General features: G+C 38.2%; 2 protein-coding genes across 3 annotated transcripts in view; one reads left to right on the forward strand and one right to left on the reverse strand.

Annotated features, from left to right (window-relative positions):
- The window catches only part of UFSP2 (UFM1 specific peptidase 2), a 31392-nt gene extending 23969 nt beyond the window's left edge, over positions 1 to 7423 (forward strand). Inside the window, exons 13-17 of one of the 2 annotated variants that reach the window (XM_088163519.1) lie at positions 237 to 379; positions 457 to 562; positions 1020 to 1243; positions 5388 to 5550; positions 7232 to 7366. In XM_088163519.1, the coding sequence (XP_088019645.1) occupies positions 237 to 379; positions 457 to 562; positions 1020 to 1243; positions 5388 to 5550; positions 7232 to 7297 (702 nt within the window). In that variant the 3' untranslated portion in view covers positions 7298 to 7366. Of the gene's footprint in view, positions 1 to 236; positions 380 to 456; positions 563 to 1019; positions 1244 to 5387; positions 5551 to 7231 lie in introns of both variants that reach the window. The other variant, XM_014889660.2, reaches the window with a different exon arrangement.
- Positions 7424 to 8390: 967 nt separating this feature from the next.
- Positions 8391 to 27430, reverse strand: part of SNX25 (sorting nexin 25) — an 81485-nt gene continuing 62445 nt past the window's right edge. The window contains exons 10-19 of the mRNA XM_014889691.2: positions 26269 to 26424; positions 23935 to 24066; positions 19082 to 19222; positions 18416 to 18529; positions 17737 to 17901; positions 14337 to 14454; positions 13173 to 13239; positions 11837 to 12018; positions 10204 to 10304; positions 8391 to 9408 (exon numbers count right to left, since the gene is read on the reverse strand). Coding sequence (XP_014745177.2) covers positions 9334 to 9408; positions 10204 to 10304; positions 11837 to 12018; positions 13173 to 13239; positions 14337 to 14454; positions 17737 to 17901; positions 18416 to 18529; positions 19082 to 19222; positions 23935 to 24066; positions 26269 to 26424 — 1251 coding nt within the window. The 3' untranslated portion in view covers positions 8391 to 9333. The remainder of the gene's footprint in view (positions 9409 to 10203; positions 10305 to 11836; positions 12019 to 13172; positions 13240 to 14336; positions 14455 to 17736; positions 17902 to 18415; positions 18530 to 19081; positions 19223 to 23934; positions 24067 to 26268; positions 26425 to 27430) is intronic.

The following is a 27430-nucleotide window of genomic DNA, read 5'->3' on the forward strand; positions in this document are numbered from 1 at the left end:
AGGAAATGTTTCACACTAAATATATGCTGGGGTCAAAAATTTAGGGGCTGTCTAGTAACCAAAGATCAGTTCTGCTTTGGTATGGCACTGTTTGCCAAGCTGTCCTGCCAGTATGCCTCAGCCTTTCTTCCAAGGGGAAAAAATTACCTGTCTTGCAGAAGTTAGTGCATTCTCAGGTTATATATTTCATCCTTTTCACAGTATGAACATAATAACTTAAAATGGCTCAATTTTAGGAAAGGGGAGTGGAATACATGAATAAAATACTCAACTCTGATTCCCCAGAAGCAAAACACTTGAAGTTTGCAGCGGCATACAATCTTGGCAGGGCTTATTATGAAGGATGTGGTGTTAAGCATTCAACTGAAGAGGCTGAAAGGTAAGGGCAGTCTGTGATTTTCCTGAAATATTATAAGATTGTGAGTTTATTAAACTCTGTTATCCCCATTTTCTTAGGTTGTGGCTTACTGCTGCAGACAATGGAAATCCAAAAGCAAGTATAAAGGCCCAGAGTACTTTAGGAATGCTCTATTCTATGCCAATTCTAAAAGATCTGGAGAAGGTAAAGACCACTTGTACCTTTTAAAATAAAAATTAGTCATGAATAATTTTTTATTTCAGAGAAATAGTACAGTGGTATGTTTGACTTTGAAAGTTGTATTTTAAGTAGTTAGACATTATCATCCATTTAAGCCTGTGTGAACAGATGGCCAGAATTCCTCATTTTGACTCACTTGACACTGCTAGCTAAGATTTTTTTTTTTAGTGAGAGTATCAGAAAGAGTGATAGAATGGATTAAAGTTTTGTCAGCTTTGGTAACGTTCATAATTCAAGCAGGTTACACTGATTGACAGCTCTGACAGTGAATGAAGCAGGTTTGAAAGCCTTACAAGGATTCTTCTTTCCTTTATATTTAAGCACTTCTTACAGGATGGTTGGTGTAAAAGCTTTTATGGAAACAGTATACAAAAAGATCAGCTAAGTAGATATATACTCCAACTTTATGCCCCTTGTTTAGGCCTTTTTCTGGCATTCAGAAGCATGTGACAATGGAAATCTGGAATCACAGGCAGCACTTGGCATTATGTATCTCTATGGAAAAGGTACATGTCAAAACACTAAAGCTGCTTTGGAGTGTTTGAGAAAAGCAGCAGAACTTGGAAACATCTATGCCCAAGGCCATCTTGTGGAATATTACTACACTAGAAAATTTTACTCAAAAGCTGCTGCACTAGCCAAAAGGTAATTTTTGTTTTATTTTTCGTTAGGGTTCTTCATTAAGACCACATAAAACAGATTTAAATTATTAATAATATGATGATCTTGTCTTTTGAACTAAAGAAATATTTGAGAATGAATTGCAAAACATCTTTAACAACAGAATAGCCAATGACGAAATTAATACTATAAGATTCCCAATTACTCAGTATGATTGAACTTTTCCTTCTGATCCTATAAAGCAAAACAGCCTTGAACTAGAATACAAAGCAGATGCCCACATGCAATCCTGCCTTCCTTGTCCACTATCCCCTCTAGGCTCCTGTGTTCACCATTCCCTTTAACCCCTACAATCATAGTGTCAAAGAAACCCCGGGTTGGAAGGGATCTCTGTGACCATCTGGAGTGATCTTTCTTGGGAAAAGCACACTCCAGACACAATGGCCCAGTACCCTGTCCAGCTAAATCTAAAAGGTGTACAAGGCCATTGAATCCACCGCTTCCCTTTACCTGCTTTTCCATCTTTGGTATGCTTCTCCCGTGGTTTTTAGGAGGCTCAGAAACTTGGAGTTAAGCCAAGGGGGTCCCTTGCTCCACCCACTTTCCTTACCTTTAAAGGGCATAAACAAACACTTCATTGTGCTTCCGGGAGAGCATTAATGAAAAATTCCCAGCACTCACTAGCTCCTTTATTTTCCATGGAAGCTTCCTATGGAGACCCTCCCAACTGTGCTGTGAGCTGAAGTTTACTATTCTGAAATCCAAAACCTTTGTGTTAGTACTAACCCTCAGAGTGCTCAGCAGGGTCCCAGATCCTCAATTGTCACCGGTGGGTTCTCGGGTCCCCTTGGGATCCCCGAGACTGCCAAAGCAGTCCTCAGCAACAGGGCACACTTCCAAGCCTTGTCTGGACAGAATTTGGCTCATAGCTCACCCTCAAGCCAGCAGAGTGAAGAGATTGGAACATGGAGAGAGGAGCAATTCCATAGTTTATTCTGTGAAGGTATCCAGTCTAGCATATTCAATGGTTGGGGTTTTTTAGGGGTTTTTATATCTTTTGAGGGTTTTACATTTTGCACCAATTACCAAGGGAATTCTACATTCTAACCAATCCACAAAGGATTTTATCATTCAAAACTAGCCTATAGATACTAAAGGAAAATGAACCACTAATATTACAGATAGATAACAGGGGGTCCACTAATGGGGGTTTGAATTCCTTTTTGAATTTGTCATTTAACAAGCAGTTTTTTATCTTTAAGCTATGGTTTTCCATGGGGCCTTTTCTGGGGACACAGAGAGACTCTCTGCTTTATGAACGTTTTTTGCTCCCTCCACACTCAATATAGTGATCACTGCACCCAAGGCTATCACTCACTGCTTTCCTTTATTTGTGAGTAGCAGATCAAGCACTGATTAGCACACTGACATTTGGTTGAGGCAGCAATACTCCACTGCTTCTTTCCTGGAACTTCATGGATGTCCTGGGAGTTGCTGTATTCTTCTTGCATCTAATGCCTGGATAGTTCAAGTCACCCATAAGATCCAGATTCTGTTACCCAAAGCCTACTTAAGTGACCCAAGTATTGTCTTGTTGGTCTTACTGTCTTGATTCAGAGGTCAGTAACAGATGCCCAGTGTAAGATTGCTCTTGAGATGATCCCTTTGATCCTGACCTAGAGGCATTCAGTAAGGCTTCCAAAATTTCCATAGTTAACTTCTCCACATTCAGGGTTCTTCTTAACTCAGAGCATGACTCCTCCTCTTTTTCTGTCTTTACAAAATAGCCAATCCATCCATCACAATCCTCCTGTCGTGAGTTGTTCCACCATGCTTCAGTTATTCCTAAAATTGTGTGACTTTGAGTGGGTGCGGAGCTCCAGTTCCTCCTGTTTGGTCCCCAGGCTGTGTGCACTGTACACACACACTTGCTGTGGTTGTCTTCTGGTCCTCATCCTGGGAAGAAGCTAAGGAACATTAGCTGCTGCTGTGGTTGGCCTGGCTTATTCCCCAGTTGTTGCAATATGGCACAAGTGCCACCACTTCAGGTCCACTTCTGTATCTTAAACTAGTCAAGTAGGACAAGAACAATATTGGCACAACGTTCTGTGGAAGATAAACAGCACATTTCTGTGACAAACCTCCAGGGTTTACCAGTGTACTGCTAAAAGTTCACTCTGTCACTCAGATTATTGATTTGCTGGAAATAAGATGCAGATAGAATGACCGTTTGCACAAATGGCATGTAACATTCACGCTTTTTGGGGTATGGCTGCTGCTGCACAGCAGTAAACATGGCACAGTTACCATCTTACAGAAGCTGCACTTGATGCACTATATGCCACTGCATAGCAGAAGCTCTGGTAATTCAGTAGTTCAGCTATGGATGCTGTTTGCTCTACTCCATGCTAAGAAGGAGTAGAGCAAATTGTTTCTGAACTACTGCTTTTCTTTCTTTTGGACTGTCAATAGAGCGACAGCTGTTCAGTCTGGTCCAGCCTACCTCCCTTGGAATGAATCCCCTCCAGTCAATGCTGCATGGTAGATTGTCCAGACAAATAAAGAGTGTACTTCATCAGCTGCAATTGTGATTGCAGAAAATAGCAATGAAATACCACAGTACTGTCAGAGGTGACCATTTCTGAAATAAAATACTGCAACCATACTTGAGACAGTTCCACTTAATTAGAATTGAAGTCAACCTTGAGGCAAAAATCTCAGCAGTTCAGCCAGTAGTATCAAGCACCAATACCTTTTCTGCTAAAATTTGTCCTTCTATGTTCATAGCAACTACATTTGTTACATTATATACAAGCATAAAACATTATGTGACTATGTACAGTATAAGCTTGCCTAATATTTGGAGTCTATATTACTTACTGATACTTCACTTCAAATCATTTAGGTGTGTCACACAGTTGTACTTACCAACTGCTGTGGTATGTTCTTGAAGTCAGCTGTGCTGAAATAGAATTTTTGCCTGACTTGACTGGGTATCTTATTTGCATCAGCATTCTGTAGATTATCTTTTGAAAAGGAAGGGAAAAATGTTATGTATGAGGAATAGCAAGAGGTAATGTGTTACTGTTGTTTTATTTGAATGTTCTTGCTAAATAAGAACAGTTGTGTTACTGTATTTGTTAACGGGACCAAATTAGGTGGAAGAACATCATTCTCAACACATCCAAGTGATCTAGCAGGCACTGAAATGCAGAGGGTCATTGAGAACAATCTTTCATAAACTCTGATATATAGGAAGTACCTAGAAACTGAAATCACTTGCACTCTTCCTTCTTCTGTCAAGTCTGCGACTTTGACAGAGCTAAAATGATGTGTAAAGAAGCATATAATTACTGTTTGTTACCTGGAAAGGATATGGGGCTTGGGGGTATCTGTTTTAAGATAACAGAAAAAAATCAATTCCCACTTAGGTGTAGCATTTTCTAATATTATAGCGATTATACTGGATAATTATAGCTTGATAATTAAAACAACATCCCTCTGATTCTTGAAATAGTTCTTAGTAAAAACATGCTGAAACTACAATGACAAGCATGCATGCAGAAGAAAGAAAATAATTGAGCTGAGACAGCAGTAAGTGGTTTTCCTAACAGAGTTTTATAACCGGGGGTCTCAATACGTCCAAAATTTTCTGATTACTATGATTTGCCAATATCCTTGTAAGAACTGGAAATTTTAGAATCACAGAATCACAGAACGGTTTGGGTTGGCTCTTTAAAGATCGTTTAGTTCCAGTCTCTGTGCTGAGGTTGCTCATGTAGTGAAGTAAGATGAAATAAGAGCTACTTGAAATACTACATGAAATAAGAGCTTTGCTTTCCTTCCACATATAATTTCCATAAAATAATTTAATGGGAACAATTAGCATAAAATATGTTGCCTTTTATAACTAGTATAACTGTAGTGAAAGTGACTTCAAAAGTTGTATACTTGTTTGCTATTTAATATCGCAATATTCAAATAAGACTAACTTAAAACCAAATACAAAATAGAAGAATCCTCATAAGATGCCGAATATATGTAAATTTCAGCTTATTTTGGATAACAGTGTAAACGGAAAGGAGGCATTGTTGAAGTCACATGTGGTCAACTTTAATTATTGCTTGAACTAGCACTATCTAATGTCATGCTCTCAATTCCACAACAGGGCTACGGAAAATGATGACAACATGCTAGCCAAGATAACTGATTGCCATCCAACATATGTAGCCCAGGGGGCTGCTATGGCTGCTTTCTACTTGGCTAGATGCCTCCAGCTTGGCCGAGGCATAAAGAAAAACCAGCGTGCTGCTGAGATGTACTATTCTAAAGTAAGTTAAGAAAGTCTTACAGACTAGTTTATATCTCCTGAAATGGAGTGATACTTGAATCTGAGTCTAGTCTAAACTTGCTATTTCATTAAGGACTCCAACACTATATTGAAAAAAATATTTGCATGAAAGCATGGAGTGTGGATTGCTTGTTGTTGCAAGACAAATTAGCTAAACAATTTTAATAATTTTATCTCAAATTAATTTGCTTTGTCATTCTCTCACAACTGAAAAATCGTAACTTCCATATACTTTAGATTCTGTAACAATTACAACCTTTATTAACAATACTTAAACTGGCCATAACTGGTTCTCATGCTTATTTTTATATTTACATTTTCCATGATAGCTGAGGATCTACTGGTTTTCTGTTCAATATACACAGGGGGAAAAATCTGTTACATTTTTTTCAAAGTTTTACATTTGGAGTAAGATTGATGAAAAGTAAGCTTGAGGAAAAATACTAATAATGGCCTCTAGAAGATTAATACGTTGAGTAATATCAGTGATGCCTAAAGGCATCAAGACAAGGTAATTATACCAGCTGAAGGCAGTATAGCAAGTTGGCATTTGTGCTTCAGAGACTGTATGGTTTCTGTGCATGTAGTGACCATTTATTTCTGCAAGTAGAATGCTTTGGTGCCCATCTTGGTGCAATCTAAATCAATGGAGTTATGTAAATGATAAATTATCAAACCATTTTTATGGCTCTTTACTTGTGGAAGTCACTGATAGAAAAGGCTTAGCAGAGCAGGTGATCTGAATACAGACATTTTAAATATTTTGTTCTTCCACTGTGAAAAATGCTATAGAGGATAGGATGAGGAAGAGATCAGCAGAGGAACAGAAGCTGAGGTATTATGCCCATTGTTGCCACTATTCCTAGTTAAGGCATTGAAGGGGTCCATCAGGATTAAATGGCTGCATGGCTTTGTAGGAGTGCAGCCCTTCCCCCTGTCTTCTAAAGTGTAGTAAAACTGCCACAACTGAACGAAGTCTACAACTTTCACTCATTATTCACTTGCTGTATGCCTGAGACTGATCTAGAGATGTCACTAATGTCTTGCTAGAAAGAGATAGTTCCTATGACTGGTGTCATGTGTCCCCAAATCAATAGCAAAAGAAAAGCAACATAAAATAAACAAGGAAGCTCCCTGAAACAGCAACTTCAAAAGAGTTGTGGGGGTGTCCATGTTTTTTTTTTAACCTGGAAAATTCTCATATTAACTGTACAATTACGCCTACTTAAAGTCATGTTTGTTTTAATTGACTGCTCAGCTCTGGTTTTGGCCTACCATTCTTACACCAAGTCAGTTTTGTAAGAGATGAGAAAGAGAATATAGGCATCCCTAAGGGTCCTGAAATAGATGATGAATGTGAGTGAAACTCATCCAGTCTGTAAGCAGATTTATTTTTCCAACTGTGGTGCTGCATATGCCATGCCAACACACAGAATTAAAAACCCAAGACTAACACTATAGTCCAGTATGCGAATTTAAATACTATTTTTTTTATTATGTGGCATCAGAAAAAGGATTCAAATCCAAATATGTTAATTCTTCAATACTTAAACAAGTTGGCTTAGTTTTTTTGACACTTAGAGACTTACTAGTGTCATATTGATAACATACAATTTTATTGTAGCTATAAACCAGAACTCTGATATTCTTTGTTTTTAAAGGCATGCAATCTGGATCCTGGTGTTTCTTCTCACCTTGAATTGGCAGCTAATCTTGGGACAATTTAGTGTTTCTTTTAACTGGTGTATAAATATATTTCCTGCAATAAACCGTCATTAATCTTCAGCAATTATAGACTGTTCCTCACTTACTGCTTGCTTTACAACTTTCTATAAATTATTATTTAAAGCAATTCACTGATTCATTTTATATAAAATAAAGAGACAGTAAAAAGCTCACACTCTCTAACTCAGATGAAGCCAAGACAGATTTTTTAAAAATCATATTGAAGACTTAAAGGTTTATTAAGGACATTTCACTGGGATAGATGTATTTTCTTCATGTCATATTGCTACATAGCACATGAATCATAACAAAACCAAATAAAGACGGTTGTTGCCATTTTGCATATATACTATTTAAATTTTAATATTCTGAAAAGCTTGAACCCAAACTTGTCTCATTTTCACATACAGCCTACTCACAGGCCACGGCCATTTTTAAAGTTTAACTTGTAAGTGGGGTTTATATTTTCTTCCACATACTTTCTAAAGCATCTAGATTTACTTAAGAGTAAATGACAAGAGTAAATTAAAAAGAGATGCATTTTGCAGAGACTCAGAGTTGGAAACTGACCAGTAGAACACCAAGCTTTACAGTTCAAACCGTACCAGCTTCTAAAACTAATAAATACTTACAGAACTGTGGGGAAAAAGCCCCAAACATACATCCTCAGGACAAGGCCTGTTTTCCTCAATCCTTCATATTGCATTCACACTGCCTCCGTATTAGAAATAGTTGGAAATCTTCTGGCTAGGAGTATGTATATCTGAGCAATGTCAAGCTGGATCTTTTATCAAAAGATACTTGGATTAACCACTAGAAAAACTTACTGATTGCTATGATAAGCTTGCACATTTCTAAATGCCTGTTTACTTATGAAGCTTTGTAAGTGCAGAATTTGCCTTGCTTCTTAGGACTGTGCCATGACTTGAAAACTTTTCCCAAACTGTTGGAACAGAAGGCTAGATGTTACTAAAAATGTTGATTTAAATAGATCATGCAGACTGTAGGTACCTTACAATACAGCCAATCATAACTGGAAGTAGTTTTTCTAAGAGCACAACTGTACCGAGTTAAGAAGACAGTAATGAGTGTCAGTTAGGGATTTTTGATGATGTTTAATTATTTAGATGTGCATTAACATCATATTTACATGTTTTTACATAAATTTTTTAAAAAAACAACCACTGAAGACAGTTTTCTTTCCTTGTATAAAATAAGAGAAAGATTTGAAGGTTATTTGAAATGGGGGCATTTGAATAAAACAGCCCTGAATAATATCAGGGAAGATATCAGAATGGTTTAATTCAATGTCTACTTGATCATTCATAGAAGCAATTCATAAGCACTAATCTCTGAACTAACATTTAGCACAGGCATTCTGTTAGGACATACCAGTTACAATACATAATTTTGACACAGACTTCAAAGCAATGTAGATATTTCTTATGAAACTAGTGCTGTCAAATTCATTGATCCGTTGTCAGTACAGCCTCGTTATGAAGTGCTGCAATCCAGTTGTGATATTTATTGCTTACAAATGCTTCAAACTACAGGAAATCTTTGGTAAAACCAAAATTGATAAAATTTTCACAATAGCTTTACATGTAGTATTGCACGACAAGGCTTTTTCAATACACAAGAGAAAAAAAGGAATGCTCAGATCCTCAGTGAGGAGATTAGAACTGTACAACATTCAGTATTTTACCACTATAAGCAAAATTTCTTTCCATAAATGTTTAAAATATCTTCTGGTTTCTTTCAGCATATATGAACATTTATTTTTCAATCTATATTTGAAACAGAGTAGTCAAATAGAACAATTTAAATAAAAATTGGCAGCTATATAGCATTTTTTTGTCTACCCTACGACAGCATCAGATCTTTTCAAGTCTGTTTACTTCACAAAAAACTCAAGAGGAAAGAAAAATGCTAAAAATAATCATAGTCCTCAGCCCTCTATGGAAAAGAGGAAAATAAGTTTAATGTCTATTCTTGAATATAGACATTTCTCTAGTGGTCCAATTGTGCAGATTCAAACCTAAGTGGCATTAAGCTGCTCTAAATGAGCTCTCAGCTCAGGACACAGTTCAGTTAGCAGCAGTTCCAGCAAAACCTGAAAAACAGAAAAGAGTTAAGATGATGCAGGTACCAACCAAATAAGAGTTTCTTCTTCCTTTCTGTCATTTTTAGATAATCACAAATAACAGAAGCACATAGGTTTTATGACATTCATCATTCATGAAACTACTTTTCTTTCATCCAGAAGTTTGCACATGCCCTACAGATAACATGGGAAATGTCTTAATGCTGAAGGGAGGCAAGTGTTAAGGGCAGCTCCATTCAGATGGGGATTTCCCACCCACTATAAACTGGTGCTGTTCTGTCAGACTCCATAGCATCATAAGCAAGCACCAGGGCATGCACCTTCTCTCCACTGCTGGGGCAGCACTGTGAGAGAGGCTGCTGTCTGGAATGTGCCAGAAGAGACTGACTGACTGTGAAGGTGTTATACTTAGATCCAGCTGCATATTCCGACTAGTCCCAACAGTTGAGGAATAGAACTTTTGGAGGGCTGTCATGTCCTATGAGCCTGTCCTAGAGCTATTCCTCAGAGTTCTCCAGGGTGTGTTTATTTCTCTAAGCTGTATGAAGAAATCAGTTTTTTTACCTTGTGAAGTCAGGCACATTGGATGTGGTAGAGGATCTCTTTTAGACAAAAACAATGCTGCTGTTAAACAGTCTTTTGTTATTCAAACTTAGTCAAATGATCAAACCTAGAGCATCTAACTTATTTTAATAGTAAATTAATCTCTGCAAAAACACACCCCCTAGGCTTTAATACTGAATGAGTAGAGCTTAGTAACTAACAGGATTATGAAGTTAAAAAGCTGCTTTTCTGGTTACTCACATAAAGTAGATGCTTATTAGCCTTCCTCTCTTGCAACGCATTGAACACTTTCACTACACCATGACGGGCATTTTGTTGTCCAACGAGATTCTGCAGAGTATCTGCAACAAACATTACTTCAGTTTATATTGCTTCACTCATTCTAGGCAAAACCTCCAGCTAGAATCACAGAATCATCATTCTACTACCCAAAATCACAATCATCAAGGTTGGAAGAGACCTTCAGGATCATCTAGATCAACCATAAAGACCCATAAAGGAAGGGAAGCAAAGCCACTGCACTTCATTGGCCCTTGGCCACAAGATATGCACAGTCTCTACTCACTAACCTTTTAAAAACACAGCTTGAAAAGATACCCTTATTCTCAAGTTACCCAACAGATAATAGTGCGTGCATCTCAGAACATTTTAAGTGTTCTGACATGATACATCAAATTCCTTTTCAGTAGTTCACCTGAGTCAAGTCTCATCTCACACATTAAACCGTTCACTTAAATACACCTTCAGCCACAAAGACACGATTTCTACAACATGTAAAACAAATTTAGTACTTGAATTGCCTCTCAATCTTCACAGATAATACTTCCCACAAGAAGGCAGTTAAGATTATTCTAAGTCAATTATGTATATTTTGGATTAAATTAGAGAATAAATAGTACTTCAATGCTCCATCATTAATCTAAGGTGCATTCAGCTATATCCTGACATATGGCTCCAAGCTCAGAAACCCACAAAGAGAAAATCAAACAATAACACAAACCAGCTATGGAAGGCTGTTAAGGTTAAGTAGATCAGTATGTTACACAGGGAGTAAATGGAGGGTTGTTTACACGTCAAATGACAAATATTTTGCATGCATACCTACACCTTTTCTGCACTAAAAGTTGATTAAGCTACCTAATGCATGGGGGTATATGAGGTATCTAAGTGAAGCCACAAAATAGCTCATTCTCTCTAAGTGCTAAAGATGATGATTTTGATTCTTTTCAGTTAGGTGCCTTTGGGTTTACATGATCTCCGAGTCGTCAGGAATATGTAACTGGATTTCCTGTCCTGAATGGGACAGAATGGAGCATCTCAGAAACATGCTTGCTGAAAACACAGCTGCCCAGACTTGGGAGATAAGGGTAGGCAAAGCAAAGTACTGAAAAAAACACTCCATCTAGGATCTTCTTCTGCCCAGGCTGCAGGTCACTCTCACATTCAGTGCCCTGAGACCTCTTATCAGAAATAGACAACATACAACATTGACAGCTGGGTAGATCCCTCTCTCTCCCCAGCTTCAAAATATGAGGAAGAAGTCATTGAAGTGGTGCCACTCTCCCTATTTGGCAAGTAATTCCAAGTAGCAGAACCACATATTTGGTCACAGAGAACCAGCAGAGAGAGAGTTGACTGAGGTTCCTTGATGAATACTATGCACAGAAACACAGCAATTTTGATTTTGCATCCACCAATAATATCGAAATCCACGCCTGTTACCAGACAGGCAAGAGAGGCAAAGACTAAGACCAAAATCATCCTTGTTTATGCAAATAGCCATAATTTAGAACTCTACAGGAAAATAATTTGATTAACCAGTTTCCTTAGTAGTTACAAAATCTGTGATTAAGCAGAATCAAAGTGATCTCACCTGGAATGTTTTCAAGTAGTTTTTGCTGTGCTCTCTGTTTTGTCTCCTGCTTTTGTTCATCACTCTTGGCTCTCGGTGGTGGAGCTAACTTTCCGTTTGGCCAAAAAGCATCTCGAAACACACCAATGTAATAAACAAGCATTGGTTCACTGAACATCCAATGTACAGTGTCACGGATTTGCCTGTAAAGAAGCATAGAAGGGAGCCCATCAGAGCTAGTCTTTCATGTTTTATCCAGATTTACTCTTTTTACTCCTTGAAGTAGTGGAAGAGATATTCTTTTTCATATACTTTTGCCAGTATACCTAAGTTGATTTCATTGGCATCACAGCAGGTCATATTCAGCTCTGGGTGCTCTAGGATCTAAGTCACTCCAGATACTTGACTTAGATCTGGAGAAGGCTGCTTTTCAATGTAATCCACAAACATACATTACAAATTACAAGTACTACACTGAAATATGCATCAAAACTACATTTCAAGATGGGCACTACAAAGGCTCCGCCAGGAAATGTCAGGAAAATTAGGTAACTAATTGTAGCAAACTCCAAACCAGTTGCCTGCAGAGGTGATCCTGCTAGGATAAAAATAGACAGTTTTAATAGAAGCACTTTAAGTTCCTTCACAGAGAGCAAAGGGATTAGAGAGATAGCAGCCTCCTCCTGTGGCTGCAGCACTCACTGTAGCCTTCAGCACAAGGAGTCTAAGGTAGAGAGCAGGCTCCAGTCAGCACTGCTGCCATACAGTCAAATCCCTTAAAATCAATTAAGTCAACCTACATGTAAAAAGCCACTATGGAGCTTTGCATGCAAGCTATGGTCACACATTCTGTCCCTCTCTGTCCTCCTTCAGGCATTTTCCAGTTACCATTTTCAGCAGGGTATGAACAAATGAACCAATCAATTTAAAACTCAGTGAGTGGGTACTGTCTGAGTCTAGTCCAATTTACTGCTACACAATATGTATATAAGAGGCTTTAAAAGCTATGCTGCCATGTGCAGATTTAGTCATTGACAGGGTGAAGAACAGCCTGCTATGCTGGTAGAATACTTCTAAAATTTGTTTTATACAAATACAAAGGGATACAGCTTTCCACATGAAAGTGTTGACAGACAGGCACTCTCATAGCCTCAGGCAGGCCTCACCTGGCAGTGCAAAGATACTTCACATATCTGTGTTTTCTCTAATAAACATAACATAGGTGTAAATTGAGCTGTGGAAAACAAATGCAGATTATAATATTCAGCAGGATGTCCAGATTATTTTTAACACTTCTGCTGTCAATCTTTTTTCATAGAATTATGATGAAGGCTCAGTTAAAGCAACAGCTACTTACTTGTTGATAGTTCTTCCAAAAGTGACTTGTACTAGTGCAATTAATGTTTTTCTGACCCACTTGAACACTAGAACAATGAAAAATTATAAAAAATAATGACATTACAGAATCCATGATCACATGCAAAACCTTCCCCCTACCTCCCACCAAACCAAACCCAAACAACCCACCCCTATAGTAAACACATTGTTATAACCCTAAGATTCCATTAATTGTACAGAGGTTTGATTTTTCTTGATTATATTCCTTGTATTGTTTGCTGTATGGTTTTTAAGTCTTGCAGATTATATAAACATACATATAACAGGCATTCTAGATTATATTGCATATTTTTATATGTAAGAATATTTCAAGTTTATTAAGCAATACAACTACTCAAAATCCTTTTTCTACTACAAAAAAACCACTAAAATTCTGAAAACATTCTCACTCAAACCAAGAAGTCAGCTTTCCATTGCAAAAAAGGAAACAAAAGTGAGTGCTTCCAAGTAATTGCTGGCTAATCTTTCTTTCATACTGTTTCACCATCACAATAAAATCTATATTTGGAAGATACATCTGCCATTTTTGGAAGGTGCCACATTTTGCAATAGTTACCCTACAAATAATTTTATAGAACATACATATTCAAATAGGAAAAAAAATTCGTTTTCTTTATTACCATCAGTTACATAAAGGAGGGAGGGGAATCCAGTATTTAAATATACCACAATTCCAGCATAATTTTCATCATATAAACTGCAGAACTACAATGTATATATAATCCACTTAAAATGGATATCAAAATTCTATTTCTTGGTTAGAGACATGTTCTATAATAAAGCCATCTTTCCTTTCTCGAGACTTCCTACAATTTAACAAACATCCTATTTGCAAAAAGCATACGACTGTCCTTTTTTTTTTCTAATTTTTTCATGAAGGGTTTAAAAATAAAGTGGAAATGGTCTCCCCTACCAGTGACATTTTTATTTTATTTTCTATTGTAATTTCACTTTTGAATGAAAGCTCCAAAGTTACGAACTACTGAAGAATAGCTGGATTCCAAACTGGCTATATAGATTGCAAGAATGTTTCCACTTATTGAAACAGCAAAAAAATCCGAATTAGGAAGTGCCCTACAGAGCCAAGGCATTCCATTAGCAATTGAGCAGGTTTACATCTTACTTCCTCGCAGTTCAAAAATCTCTCCAATCAGCATGAAACACGGTTCAGCAAGAGACTCCTTCTTCCCATCCACCTCCTCTCCATAGTCTGACAGGTCACTGTCCTCTTCTGTTTCTTCCTAGGAAGAGAAGGACAACATGGGCATGTACTGCAGCTCCCCAGCCTTCTTCCAGAATGGATTTAGTGACTGCCATGCTCTGGGGAAGGAGCACAGCCAGTCTTCTCAAAAAACAGCGTTAGAGCCAAAAACTGCTGCTGGCAGGATCTGGCAAACAGGAACCTCACTAGGGAATTTGAATTTAGTCCCATTGGACTAAAGTGATGAGGACACTGCACTGCTGAAATTGTCAGCAGTGCTGTATCTTCTGCTTGCAGCCTTGCCCCAGTAAGCACCTCAATACTGCCCAGATTGCCTATACTGCCCCATCAACACCAGCTGGATAAAAGAAAGCAGGTGATGTGGGAGTCGTGTACTGCTAGGAAGCAGATGAGAGCTGTAAGCAGGAGATTGCACTCAGTGTTTGTGATTGCAAAGCCTCCTCTGACACAACACACATAAAAAACATTCAGGATGGGGAGCTAGCCAGCTGGAGCTGTTTGCAATGCAATGCAAACAGCTGGGAAGAAAAGGGGAAAATCTGGTTATTGCACACAGAGAAGCAGGTAGCTGGCTCCCCAGGAGAACAGCCGGTGCCTTCAGAGCTGAAGCCACTCAGTGGGATCAGGCACTAACCAGTTGTCCTTGAAGTAACCTGGGAACCAAACCCAGCAGAGGAAAGAGAACTGGCCACTGCAGAGACAAGCACCATTAATGTAAAAAGAGTCCCAGGCAGAAACACAATATTGTGATACTTACTGACCTGAGCCTGAGGATACCCAAGCTCAGGGCACCAAAGGGAGAAGAGTTATTCAGATAGATTCCCAGAAGATTACTGGGTTGAACCACCTCAATTCTGGCAGTAGCATCTATTCAAGACTGAAGGGCAGAGAGCAGGTTGTTTCTCATGGTCATGAAGATTGCTTCATGTTCAGGACACCACCTATCATTACTCATGGCAGCCAACACATCCCTTTGCTTTCCTGGATCTTCCCCTGCCCGCCTATGCTTTGGGCAAAGCTGGAGAGGCAGACCTGACCTCCACTGAGGCTGGTGCAATGCCCCAGTCTCTGGATCAGGAATGGTCAGAATGATGTGCAAATTCTCTTCTTCAGCCTGGTTTTCAGAAATATCAGTTATCTCTTCCTTTCATCCTCATCATTCAATCATCTAATATTGGTTTATTTTTCTGCTATTCAGTGAATCTCCTGTCATTTAGAAAACTCAACAACTGTAAATACTTACACTACAGTGCATTTTCTATCCAGTAAATTCATAAATCTAAAAGCCCTTATTTTTAGATGATATCAACTACATTTTTGCTCTGATTTGGTTGGTCCAGAGAGCTAAGAAATACGTTCTAAAGCTAACCCTGTCCAAAGACTTATATATATAAAAAAATTGCTGCAGTATCTGATGCTGAAAACAACACTCGAGGTAATATTATTGCTCTGACATATATTTGAAAAATGTGAGATGAGATATAAAGGCAAAGAGAGCTGAATGACAGCATTCTCTACTACAAAGTCCAAAATACAAACTAAACCAGGAATTCTCAGTTACAAAAAGAACACAATTATACCAGCTTTCCTTATGGTTTAACACAACTGATGACATTGCAGTAAATGACAAAATGAAAGCAGTTTAACTGCTTTAGGACAGTATCCAAGATGCTATCAAAGGGGCAAGACTGAGCTGATCCAAAGTGCTTACTGAAAGACATGAAAGTCCAGGAAACAGCAGAGCTAATCCCAGAGTGCCTCACAATCCATCTCCCTCCATTTTATTTTATTATTTTCACTTTAGGACAATTGTCATTCAGACAGTCTAACAGTTCCCACCATCTGCATTCTGTTGTCTTCTCTTTTGTGTAAGCTTAAGGAAAGAAGGGAGAAGGGAAGAGAAATGTGAAGCAGGATGGTCTTTGTCTGCATTTGCACAGTGCCTGGCATAATACACTCTAGCCAAAATTAAGCTCCTAGGTCCGCAAGTAATAAATAGTATTAAATTTAAACTCAGTAAGAAATTGTCTTCCAACTCCTCTGTTGTCACACTCTGTGGGCATTTTTTGCTCTACTGCCTTTAGTTTTTCAGTAACAGTTGCATAATTTCTGCTTTATTTATTTGTTCTCTCATACACTAGTATTAAAAATTCACTTTCCTTCTCCTGTATTTCCTCCTACACACTCCCATAATACAATATCTATGCAGCCTAGTTTTGTCTTCAGGATGTTTTTCAATTAAATAACAAAATACCAATAGCTTCACACTTCAATGCTTTTATGCTCCTTCTGCCCAACAGTCATTTTAGTGAAAGCACTTTGGATTTTAGAACTCCAATACTTCTACCAAAGTGGAAAACTAGTTTCTCAGACTTTCTTTATATTTATTACTCTGAAACGAGGCACATGTACTTAGCATCTAGATGCAAACACAGTATAATTTTGAAAGATAGATATAGGATTTTCTTATTTCTGAGCTGCAAGATCACCTTTCTCCCCATTATAAGGCTAGAACTGTACATGCTCCCCAAAATCAAATTATATTGCATAAGACCCAACCATTCCAGACAACTACAGCATGTAAGAAATTAACTGTTTCATATGAATTTTGTAGAACATATAACTAAAAGGGGGAATAGAAACAGCTCCTTGAATGTTGCATTGTCTGAACACAAACAACACACAATAGAGTGCCATGGAATTATGGTCAATTTAGTCAATGAGCTATTTTAGTCACTAATCTATTCTTCACTGCATTTTGATAAACAATGGATTTTTATGGCTTAATAACAAATTCTCCAACTGGTTTGCCCACATAGGCTCCTGCCTGCATTTGCAAATGCCCTCAGTAAGCCTGTACTATTTGCCAACAGTTTTTTGTCAAAACTAGCTCTTCTTCAGAAGCTGTCCTGAAATTAAGGATACACAGCTGTTCTTGCCAGGAAAATATTTCCAAGTGATAATTATTTTTACCTGTGAAAATTCCTCTGAAATATGCATGTCCAGAACTCAAAATGTGGAAAATTCTGCTATAAAAAAATAAACAATCCCACATGAACTGCAATTTGTTTATTTGCAATAGCTTACACATTTGCCCATATGCATGTACCAAAAGGCAGGAAACCTATTTTATTAATAAACATATTTTAAATTGATAGGTAGCTCTTCTGACTCTGTGTTCACTTACAGTAAATTACAAATGACCTTTGGAAATATTGCCTGCCACTCAAACACTAATGACTCTCCCTGCTTACTTAGGATAAGAAATTAAATTTGGGAAGATTACTTTTCTACCACTTACCTCCTGATGAGAAAACAAATCACCAGGAAGTCGTTCTAGAAATGAGGAGAGTGAGAACGATGACTTCTTTCCTTGCACATCAATAACTTTGAGGTGCTCTGGGGAGGGGCTCAAGAAGGCATAAAGTGCTTCACTCTGGCAGAGTCTTTCATCAGAGAGTAATTTCTATGAAATAAAAATAATGACACATCACAACACAGCAACATGTCAAATATTTCTTGTTGAGGAATAAGGGGTGTTGAGGCATCCAATAAAACTGATGAAGTCACAGCTCAGAGGTAGCATGAGAAAAAAATCCCTATCTCACAAAGATACTTTAAGAAGCTATTTCTAAAGTACTGGAACTAGTAAGAATAAAGCTTTTACTCTTACAGCTTTCTTGTTGTATAACAATTTCTCATTTGTAAGGAATTTGTTATGAAGAGTTTTAGCTGAAAGTGATAATTAAAGGATTCATTATTTATGATTCCTTAATTAATCAAAGTTTAAATTAACTTACCACTAGAGGAATGGTTACTATCAGTCAAACTTATCTCAACTTCAGGCATTTTGGACAACTTTGAGATTTATAGTGTCAAAGCTTACATTTGATCTATTTGTTCTATACTCTTTCTTTAGGCAATAGAGAAGCACCAGCCTCTCAATTCTCCTGTTCAGGTATCTGGTTTTATTTTCTTACCTGCAGAAAGTTATTAAGCTGGTTCTTGGATTTCTCCATGAATTTCTGGTCAATGGATTTGAAGGGCAGCTTGCTGAGAGAAGGCAACTGAACTTTCTTTAATGATGGAAAACACTGTGTAGGAGAAAGGAAAGCTCAGTTAAGATGTATGCAAAGAAGAAGACAGGCGGTTCAGAATAGAAATGAAGAAACTCCTTTTTGCTCTCATCTCCCTTACACACCCCTCTCAAAAAAATACATTCCCTTTCTCACTATGGGCTGACACATCTACACCCTTTCCCATTACAGCACCATTATCTATTCCTTTTCATACAGAAAGGTTAAAGCACTGTGAAAAAAATCCCAACCTTCTCTCTCTCCCCAAAAGCTGTCATTTCTAATACTTCCCTAGAAGCCAGACATAAAACCTCATTCTTATAGGAGGCTCTTGTATGCCAGTGCAGAGCATATACCATTTTGAAATGGGGTTAGTCCAGCAAAACATTATTAAGGGGAAAAAATAATTATAAACATCTGTCAGAGACCAGAAATATGCAGGTAGTAATATCTAGCTCGAAAGGGCTAAAAGCCAAAAGGCTGGCATTAAAACTGGCAGCATTAAATCTTTATCGTTCTGACAATTTTTGGCAGTTCATAGCTTTTCCCTCCGGTAGCCAGGATTCATACCTCACTGAGTTTGCGGTGTAGGTTCTGAAACTCATTGAGCTTCCTGGGAACAGTCCAGTTCTTAGTTTCAGCTCCACCAACTTCTTGTAAACTCACCATGACAGAGTAACAGGGCACTTGTTCTCCATTCTCTTCTAAAACCTTGTGGGGGAAGAAAAACCAGATAAGGTAATCTCTTTTGAAAGTAACAGTGGAACATTTGAGCTGCCAGATAACTGGCTTGCAAACTCAAGTCATCAGTCCCACGCTTCTCTTGAGATTTGCAAGCTACAGATGGAGCAATTCCCTTAATAAACTAACCTTCACCCAAAATGCTGTGCCAGTCCTGAATCAGTCCTCCAGCTAACCATTACACCTTATATAAAGTTTTGGAGTGCTATCCACAAGCAGTCAAGTCCACCTCACATGTTCTTCAGACAGCTGAGTGTATTATTTCAGTTTTTTAGGTACCTACCATCGAGCTTTGTGATTGCTTATCAATACTCCATCTTCTCCTATCTGCATTTACTTCAGTGTTCTCCCTTTATTTCCACCCTCCCCTCCCAGGCACAGCAGCTCTGCAGCTGGGTCCTGCAACAGCTGGTGCTGGTACAGAGCGACTCTGCTCGTTAGAGCTGTTCTTGCACAGTTTGTGGTATCCATGCACTATTTCTGAGGGACTCACAACTTGACAAAAATACTAATGAATCCAACGACAATCCTCAGTCAGAGAAAGAGGCAACTAACCACATTGTGCAAATGGGATAACTACAGCAAAGTTAAACAATTTTTCTTGAGACAACAGCAGCAGTGTAACCACACTGTTTCTTAATTTGATAAAAGAATTGACATAATTTCATCCTTATGTCCTATGGGTCTTAAATTTTTGTTTACTTATTTTGAGGAGACACCCAAATTGATTATGAAAGACAAATAAGGGAAATGCATAAAAGATTTCATTCTAGAATGCTTGTCTTTATATACATGCAAATAACTGTAAGGCAATTATGAAATACCACTCCCAGTCTTTTTGAGCAAAGTTATAACTTTAAAGCTTTTTTCAAAAGAATATTTAATTAATCTAATTAGGATAAGAAGAAACTTTAAAATTCATATAATTATGACACCTTTTCTGAGAAGCCTGTAGAGATGTGACAACACAATGCTATTGTTGAATAATTTGACAAGCAATAACATCACCATTGTAAAAGTCATGTGGATGAAATGTACCTTCATATTTTTTAAGCTATTCAGAGCTGTACATTGATAATATTCCCTGTGATGCATTCCTCATAAAGCTGCACAAGGACCACTGGGAAGCCAAGTCTGATGCCCAGATTTCACAAATCTGTCAAAAACCTGCAGCAGCACTCAGACAGAATATAAAGCACCGGCATGAATGCTTACAAATGTGCCTGGTTCTCAGCACAGCTATTTGGAGAAGTGCCTATCTCCTGCCAGACTACTGCAGAAATAGCTGCTTGAACAGCCTCCAAGTTGCAGGTCAGAAGGACATGGTACAGAACAACTGGGATTGTCTGGGACAGTCCCTGCCCTGTCTACCCTGAGCTAGACTGGGTCTGCGTTTGTAGGTGACTCACAAACACCTCCTGGCTGTCATTGTTCAGTACTGGGAGATAAGTGCTGAAATTGCTGATTTGAATCATGCCTATGATTGTCCATGCCAAATTTGTTCCCAGAGCAGGTATTTGCATGTGTAGGGTCATCTGAACTGTAGCTGTCAGGAGAGTGTCATCCCCCTAAAAGCACATTCTCAAAATGGGAGGACTTATTACTCCTGCTTCAGGTTAGGGTCTATGTGCAGAATCATCTCAATTCCAATTACTAGATGTAGACACATTACAGCTTTTTTTCAAGTACCCTCAAATATTCTCATAAATACTGACAGTATTCAGAATCTTCTTAGGAATGCAACATTTTTTATCAACTTAGGTACTTGTGAATTTGTTTTTCCAAATTAATGAGTCAACTGGAAAACAGAAAAATGGAATGTTAGGAGGTCTTCTAAGCCAGGAGATCTAGTCCTCTGCTGTTAGCAGACACTATCTCATGCAACGGCTTTCCTGAACGAATTCAAACTAGAGAACCCCTATTGCTCTTTTGCTAAGTTAAGCAAACAAAAGTGCTTTCAGAACCACTTCTCATGAGAGAAGTTCCTCATTCAAGTCCACTCTTCTCAAGGGACACAGCCCAGCACCTGCAAAGTGACTGTAACACTTCCTCATCTTGAGTGGAAACTCCCCTCCTAATGTAGTCAAGGGCTGCATTTACCATGACAGACCTGCAGCCCACTCAAGGTGAGCTGCACATGTGACAAGCCACCAGCAGATCTACTGCTTCCAGCCAAAAGGTGCTCCAGGGGTCAGAGCTGAAGGCCAGAGTTCCTGCTGAACACAAACATTGCATGCTGTGCCATGAGACTGTGCTTCTAATACTCATACCCAAAAAACTATTCAGCTTTTCCCCAACCTTCCTAACCCTTTTCTAGCCCCATTTTCAGGTGCGCCTGTACAGTACCAAGTACAGGGGGAAAATCACTTCCCTGTTCCTGCTGGTCACACTATTCCTGATACAGGCCAGGATGCATTTGGCCTCCTTGACCACCTGGGCACCCTCCTGGCTCATGTTCAGACAGCTGTAAACCAGCAGCCCCAAGTTCTTATTCACTGAGCAGCTTTTCAGTCAACTCTTGTCCAGGTGTATAGTGTGGTAACAGCAAAAAATCATGGCATTTTTTTCACCTTATTCAGATCAATTTGTTATGAAAGCAGTAGATTTTTAAAAAGATATTATGCTCTGAAACAGTCTTTTGTTGGACAAGGGAGACAGAATGTCTGTTACAATATTAAATGATGCAAGGCCAAAAGCATTAAAGTAAGCAGATCAAGTTAGGTTATTTAGCACTGTTATATACCCATAATGGGGGAGAGACTCACAAAATTACACAAGTTATCATAGGCCCTCATTCTGCATGTCAAGTATTTTTCAATGTCTACCAGTCAGCCAAAACTGAGTCTCTAAAGTTAGTTTTATCAGAAATATGAGCTACCAAAAGACTCCTAGAGATTATATTATTTACAGTGATTTTTTAAAAAATATCTATAGGTCACACACATGGTATATTTAAATGACTCAAAACTATAAAGACTGAAAGAATCAAGCTCTGAGATTACAAATAAGAGTTTGGACATGTTTTTTTTCCAAGACATAAGTGATTATTTTTTTGTACATTCCCTGTTAACTGATTTAGTAGATCAGTTTAAAAGGTCAATGACTGGCTATTACACTTTCAACTCAAAATCTATAGCAAAATTTGCTTTTAATAAGCTTTTCTACTAAGCAATAAGGTCAAGGTTTTCTCTTTCTAAAATCCCTGAGCTATGTTCTGGGATTTGCAACAACATATTTTGCAGATAGAAAGACTATGTCACCTAATCATGCCCCCTGAAATCATCCACCACAGCTAGAATACTCCCAAGCAATTAATTAACACAGATAACTACAACACCCATGTTTTCTCCAGCCTATCCTTTGAAGCATGGAGCTGCAAACAGCACAATTAATGAAAGCCTATACTTAATTACCTAATCCAGTACTACTCATAAGTTATAGTTAAGGCAGCAAGCAATTAAAAGCCTCTTCCAATCTCCCTCTAATTTAGCCAAACCACCTTCTCCTCTGGTAATGAGAGATGCTGGACAGTTGTATATGGTTACATATGTGCAGAAAGCTGCCATTCTGCAGTTTTTCTGCACCCAGAATTTACCAGATTTTAAGACCAGGCTTCAAAAGCTACAAATAGCTCTTAAGAAGACAAGAGTCCTCAATTCAGTCCTCAATAGTGTCACCTGCAAACAGCATTAAAAAAAACAAATCCAGATGTTTTCACATGGAAAATTTGGTTTTAAAACTAGCATCTTACATTTTTTGACCTGTTGGATTTATTTCTTCTTTTACAATAACTTTAACTGTTGACAGACCTATCACTGGCTTGCAAGAGCTTAAGACACAACCAAATAAACTCTGGAGCACATACTTTTTTCCTCCAACAAAGAGTTACCTCAAGAAAACTCTTTATATTCATTTCAGGAACATTTTCTTAATAGCACACAAAGACAAGCCAGTAGAGACCTGATTAATCTTTAGTTCTTCACAATGATACTGTCAAGGTTACTTATGTATGTCAGCCTACACTTACTACATAACAAGCATTCACTGAGTTCCTTTCATGCTAAGTGTTAATAGAGAGTCAGAAGATGGTAATACTTTTTGTTTTCATTACAATTTTTTACATGCATTCTACAGTTGTCTGCCTATGCCCATATGGAACAGCAGAACAAGACCAAAAAAAAGTAAAAAAAAGTAACAACTTCTTCAACTTAGAGATATAGAGCACTTTCTTTCCAGCCATTCAAGCCCATTGAAACTGTACAGCCATTAAATACAATAATACAAAACCCAAAAAGTATAAGCACTGCATCTTTGAGACATAGCAGACACAACTGCACCCAAGTGCAATAGTATGGTAATATAGGAAGAGACAGTTCTCATGGAAAACAGTGCCCCTAAGATAGCAAATTACTTTACCCAGTGCCAAAACTTGTTTATGTACGTGCAGGTAATTTTTATAGCTCCATTACAACAGTGTCGGAGGAATAGAAACTCTGTGTATGCATCATAGTAGCCACTGGGGAAACAGAAGAGGAGCTCAGAAGAGGTTAGGGTTCTTTCCCCCATAGATAAATTTTAAGTATAAACAGGTGTAAGGAAAGTATCTGCACATTTTTCTTCTGCTTTTCATGCAAGTGTGAATAGACTAAGAAGATAATAGGCTAGAAAAAAATATCCCCTACCTCTCCTGAGACAATGAAGGCTTTCCACATGCCAAGATTCTCACACCACCAGTCTGTTCTTGCAATGTGCAGCTGAAGGTCACTGTGCTCTCTCTCCATCAGAGTAATTTCATCCTTCAGCTTAGAAACAATCTGCAGAGAAAAGTTTATTCATTACAATTGGTAGGAAAAAGCTTGTACAGCACACGAGCTTTATGTCTTTAGGGACACTGTTCTGAAAGAAGAAAAGGTACAAAAGCAGAGGGAGAACAATTCATGTGGATTAAAATAAAAAAACAAGTGAGGGAATTGATGCCTCAAACTTCTTCAGTACACAGCAATCTTAAAGGTCAACCCTCACATTAAAATAAAAAAAAGTTAGAAGTACAACTACTAATCACACTCCCACCATAAAAGATACTTGAGATAGGATTATGTATGACAGACGGTATGTTTTATAAGAATTTGAAATTGCCATTAATGAAATATACCTTACTGAACACATCTTTACCATTTTCAGGTACACATCATATGACTGAAGAACCTGGGAATAGATTTCAATATTCTAGGAATTTACCTATGTTAGAAATCACTCAGAAAGCACTCAAAGTTATCACTTATTTAATTTTAGTTTTGAGAAGGCAAGGGTTTGTTAATGTAGAAAGCACAAAAAGTAGCCAAACATCCTGCCCTAAGACAGTATGACAAGAGAAGATGGAAATACACATAAGATGTAATATTAGAAACACAGCAAAAGCAGATCACACTTTTTCATTTTTAAATATGATATACCACTTAGCCAAATTTATCAGTTCTATCACTTACACCAAAAGTGGTAGGTTCTACAGAGCCACAGGAATTCTGTCTTTTTCAGAATTTTTGGCTCATGTCAGATGTAAAATATCATCTATGCAGCAGCTACATAACAATTTTCTAGCAAATACCTCATCTTCAGAATAATTTTATATTTTACTTTATTTGCTAACAATGCTGAGGCTCTCTAGAATCACCTTACATTGACTCCAGTGGCATCCAGGAACATTCAATAAATACAGAACAACCAGTATGATTTTATCATAAGTAAACAGCTGTTACATTTACAAACCCAATACTGAGACTTTACAATAATACTGGATCTATTTTACAATTCTGTTTCAGAGATGTATCTATTTTCCAAGACAAAGAATATTCTAGAAACAGAAACATACAGGGAAAAACCCACTACTTCAATAAGGGTACAATCTCCACCCCCCTCAAGAGCCTAAATATAGAAAGAATATAGCTATTAGGGTTTCACAAATGCAAAAGGAACATAGAACATTCATGTGAATGGAATACCATGTAAAGGTTTAGTTATATAGAATCATAGAAGGGCTTGGGTTGAAAGGGGGACACCCCAGAACAGCTGTGCACATTTTCAGTTGTCTGCAGTGTGCCCTGGCAGAAGAAAGATGTGGAAGGGACAGAGGAAATGAAGCTAGCCAGGGTGGCCTCAGACTCTAGTGTCCACATCCTTCTCCTGGAGGCAGCTATGCTCAGAGCTGGGGCAGCAGAGAATGAGTGGGGTGTCATCCCCTATTCAGATAAACATCTTAGCATTCACCCTGAGTGAAGGAAAAATGTATAAAGAAGCCAGGTTCTGAGCAATGACTAATAACCAGGCACAACATTTTTGTCATCCTGAGAGTAAGATTTTAGGAGAACACCTTGGCTACTTGTTCATCTTACCCACCATCTGCAACCAAATCTCATGACACCTGACAAGATAGGCACAACAGGCCAGTAATATCAACACAACTAAGTTGGCCCAAGCCATGAGTAAGTCACATGCTTCTCCTGAGTATATTCTCAGATTGCTTACCCGTTTCACTTTGCAAAGAGAAAAGGACATTTTTTGTTTGCCCTGGTTCAGAGACTTAAAATTTCATATCCCTCAGAATTTTTCCTTTGACAGTGTGCTTTCTCCTAGCTCCTAATAAAGGAATCGGTCACTCCTAAAGGTTTGAGGTTTTTATGCCTTAGCCCGAGCCGGCAGAGGGTACAGGAGCCGAGCAGCGCATCCCCCCGGGCGGCGCGGCACACACGGGGCACCGCTTGTCACCGACAAGGCGGCAGCACCACGGGACACTGGTCGCTATTCCATAGCCAACAAAGCAATATATGTCGCATCCGCGATTTTAGTTGCTTTTAGATATGGGGAAAAAAAACAAGTAAAACTAAGTTCTGATTTCACCTTCTATTTAACAAGTTGACTGAAATAACCATCTGACCCATCCAAAATGTGACAACAGGATATTACACAAACATACAAAAAAAGAGTGTCAAATAAAAGCTGAAGACATTAAAGCTACATACCTTTTTGTCGGGTTTGGGGGAATTACAAAGGGAATTTAGAGCTTGTTTCTTATACTCAAGCTTGTCATTTAGCTGGCGAAGTTTATTTACAGCATAACTGGCCTGTTCATTAATTCTTGTGCTGCATTCTTCAGTAGCTTCTTCACAACCTTGGCTCTGGGAACAGAGGATGGGGTAATTGCTACATTAATATGAGAAAGGAGACAGTTATTCATAGAATGCTAGAATGGTTTCAGCTGGAAGGAACCTTGAAGATCACACAGTTCCAATCTCACTGCCAGTGGCATGGACACTTTGCACTAGACCAGACTGGTCAGAGCCCCATCCAGCCTGGCCCTGAACACAGCCAGGAAGGGCAGGAGATAGGTTATTGTTTGCTCTCTAAGTTTTCTATGTATAAGAGCACTTGATATAGATAAAAATGTAGGTACAACATCAGATCCAACCATCAGATCCAACATGAAATGTCAGTCTGTTATAAAAAACCAAATCAAAACCAAAAGCCCCAACAGACAAAACCTTATTACCATTTCTACTACAGTTCTTTGGCAACTCATGGCAGCTGTGTAAAAATGACCTTCAAGCTAATGCTTAATGTAAATGAGATGTAGAGTTAAAGTTTGTTTAAAAGCAAAAACAGCTTAGTAATCATGATGAATATTTAGAACCAGAGAGAAAAGCAAATACTTCACTGTGAGCTGAACGATAATGAGGATGGGGCAGTGAGGAAAAAACAAAAAAACCCCCATATTTCTAACAAACAGTCCTGCCTCCCACAGACCTTCACAAAACATATTTGTCATCCCGCAGAACAATCTAAACCAAGTCCTTTAGCCTTCTACACAGATTTTACTGCTGTTTTTAGAAGTGTTAATAAAAATGTGTTAAAAGCCCATATGCCTTATCCTAAATTCATAAATCATTTACATATATTCATTCAGACAAACCAATAGCTTTTTCCATCTTGTGTACTACAGGCATGTAAAAAAATAGAAAACTTCACACCTTTCAGTGACATTCTCCTTAACATCTTCTGACATATAGCTCAGCCTCCCCCCTCTTACTGTACTTCCCCAAATAGTCATGAAGACGTTGAGATCTAGCAAACAGCACTCAGCTTTTACTGCTGCCATGTTCAAAGATCTTTGAAGTTTGTTTGTGA

The sequence above is a fragment of the Sturnus vulgaris genome, chromosome 4, assembly GCF_052056855.1.
Source record: "Sturnus vulgaris isolate bStuVul1 chromosome 4, bStuVul1.hap1, whole genome shotgun sequence".
Taxonomy (NCBI): domain Eukaryota; kingdom Metazoa; phylum Chordata; class Aves; order Passeriformes; family Sturnidae; genus Sturnus; species Sturnus vulgaris.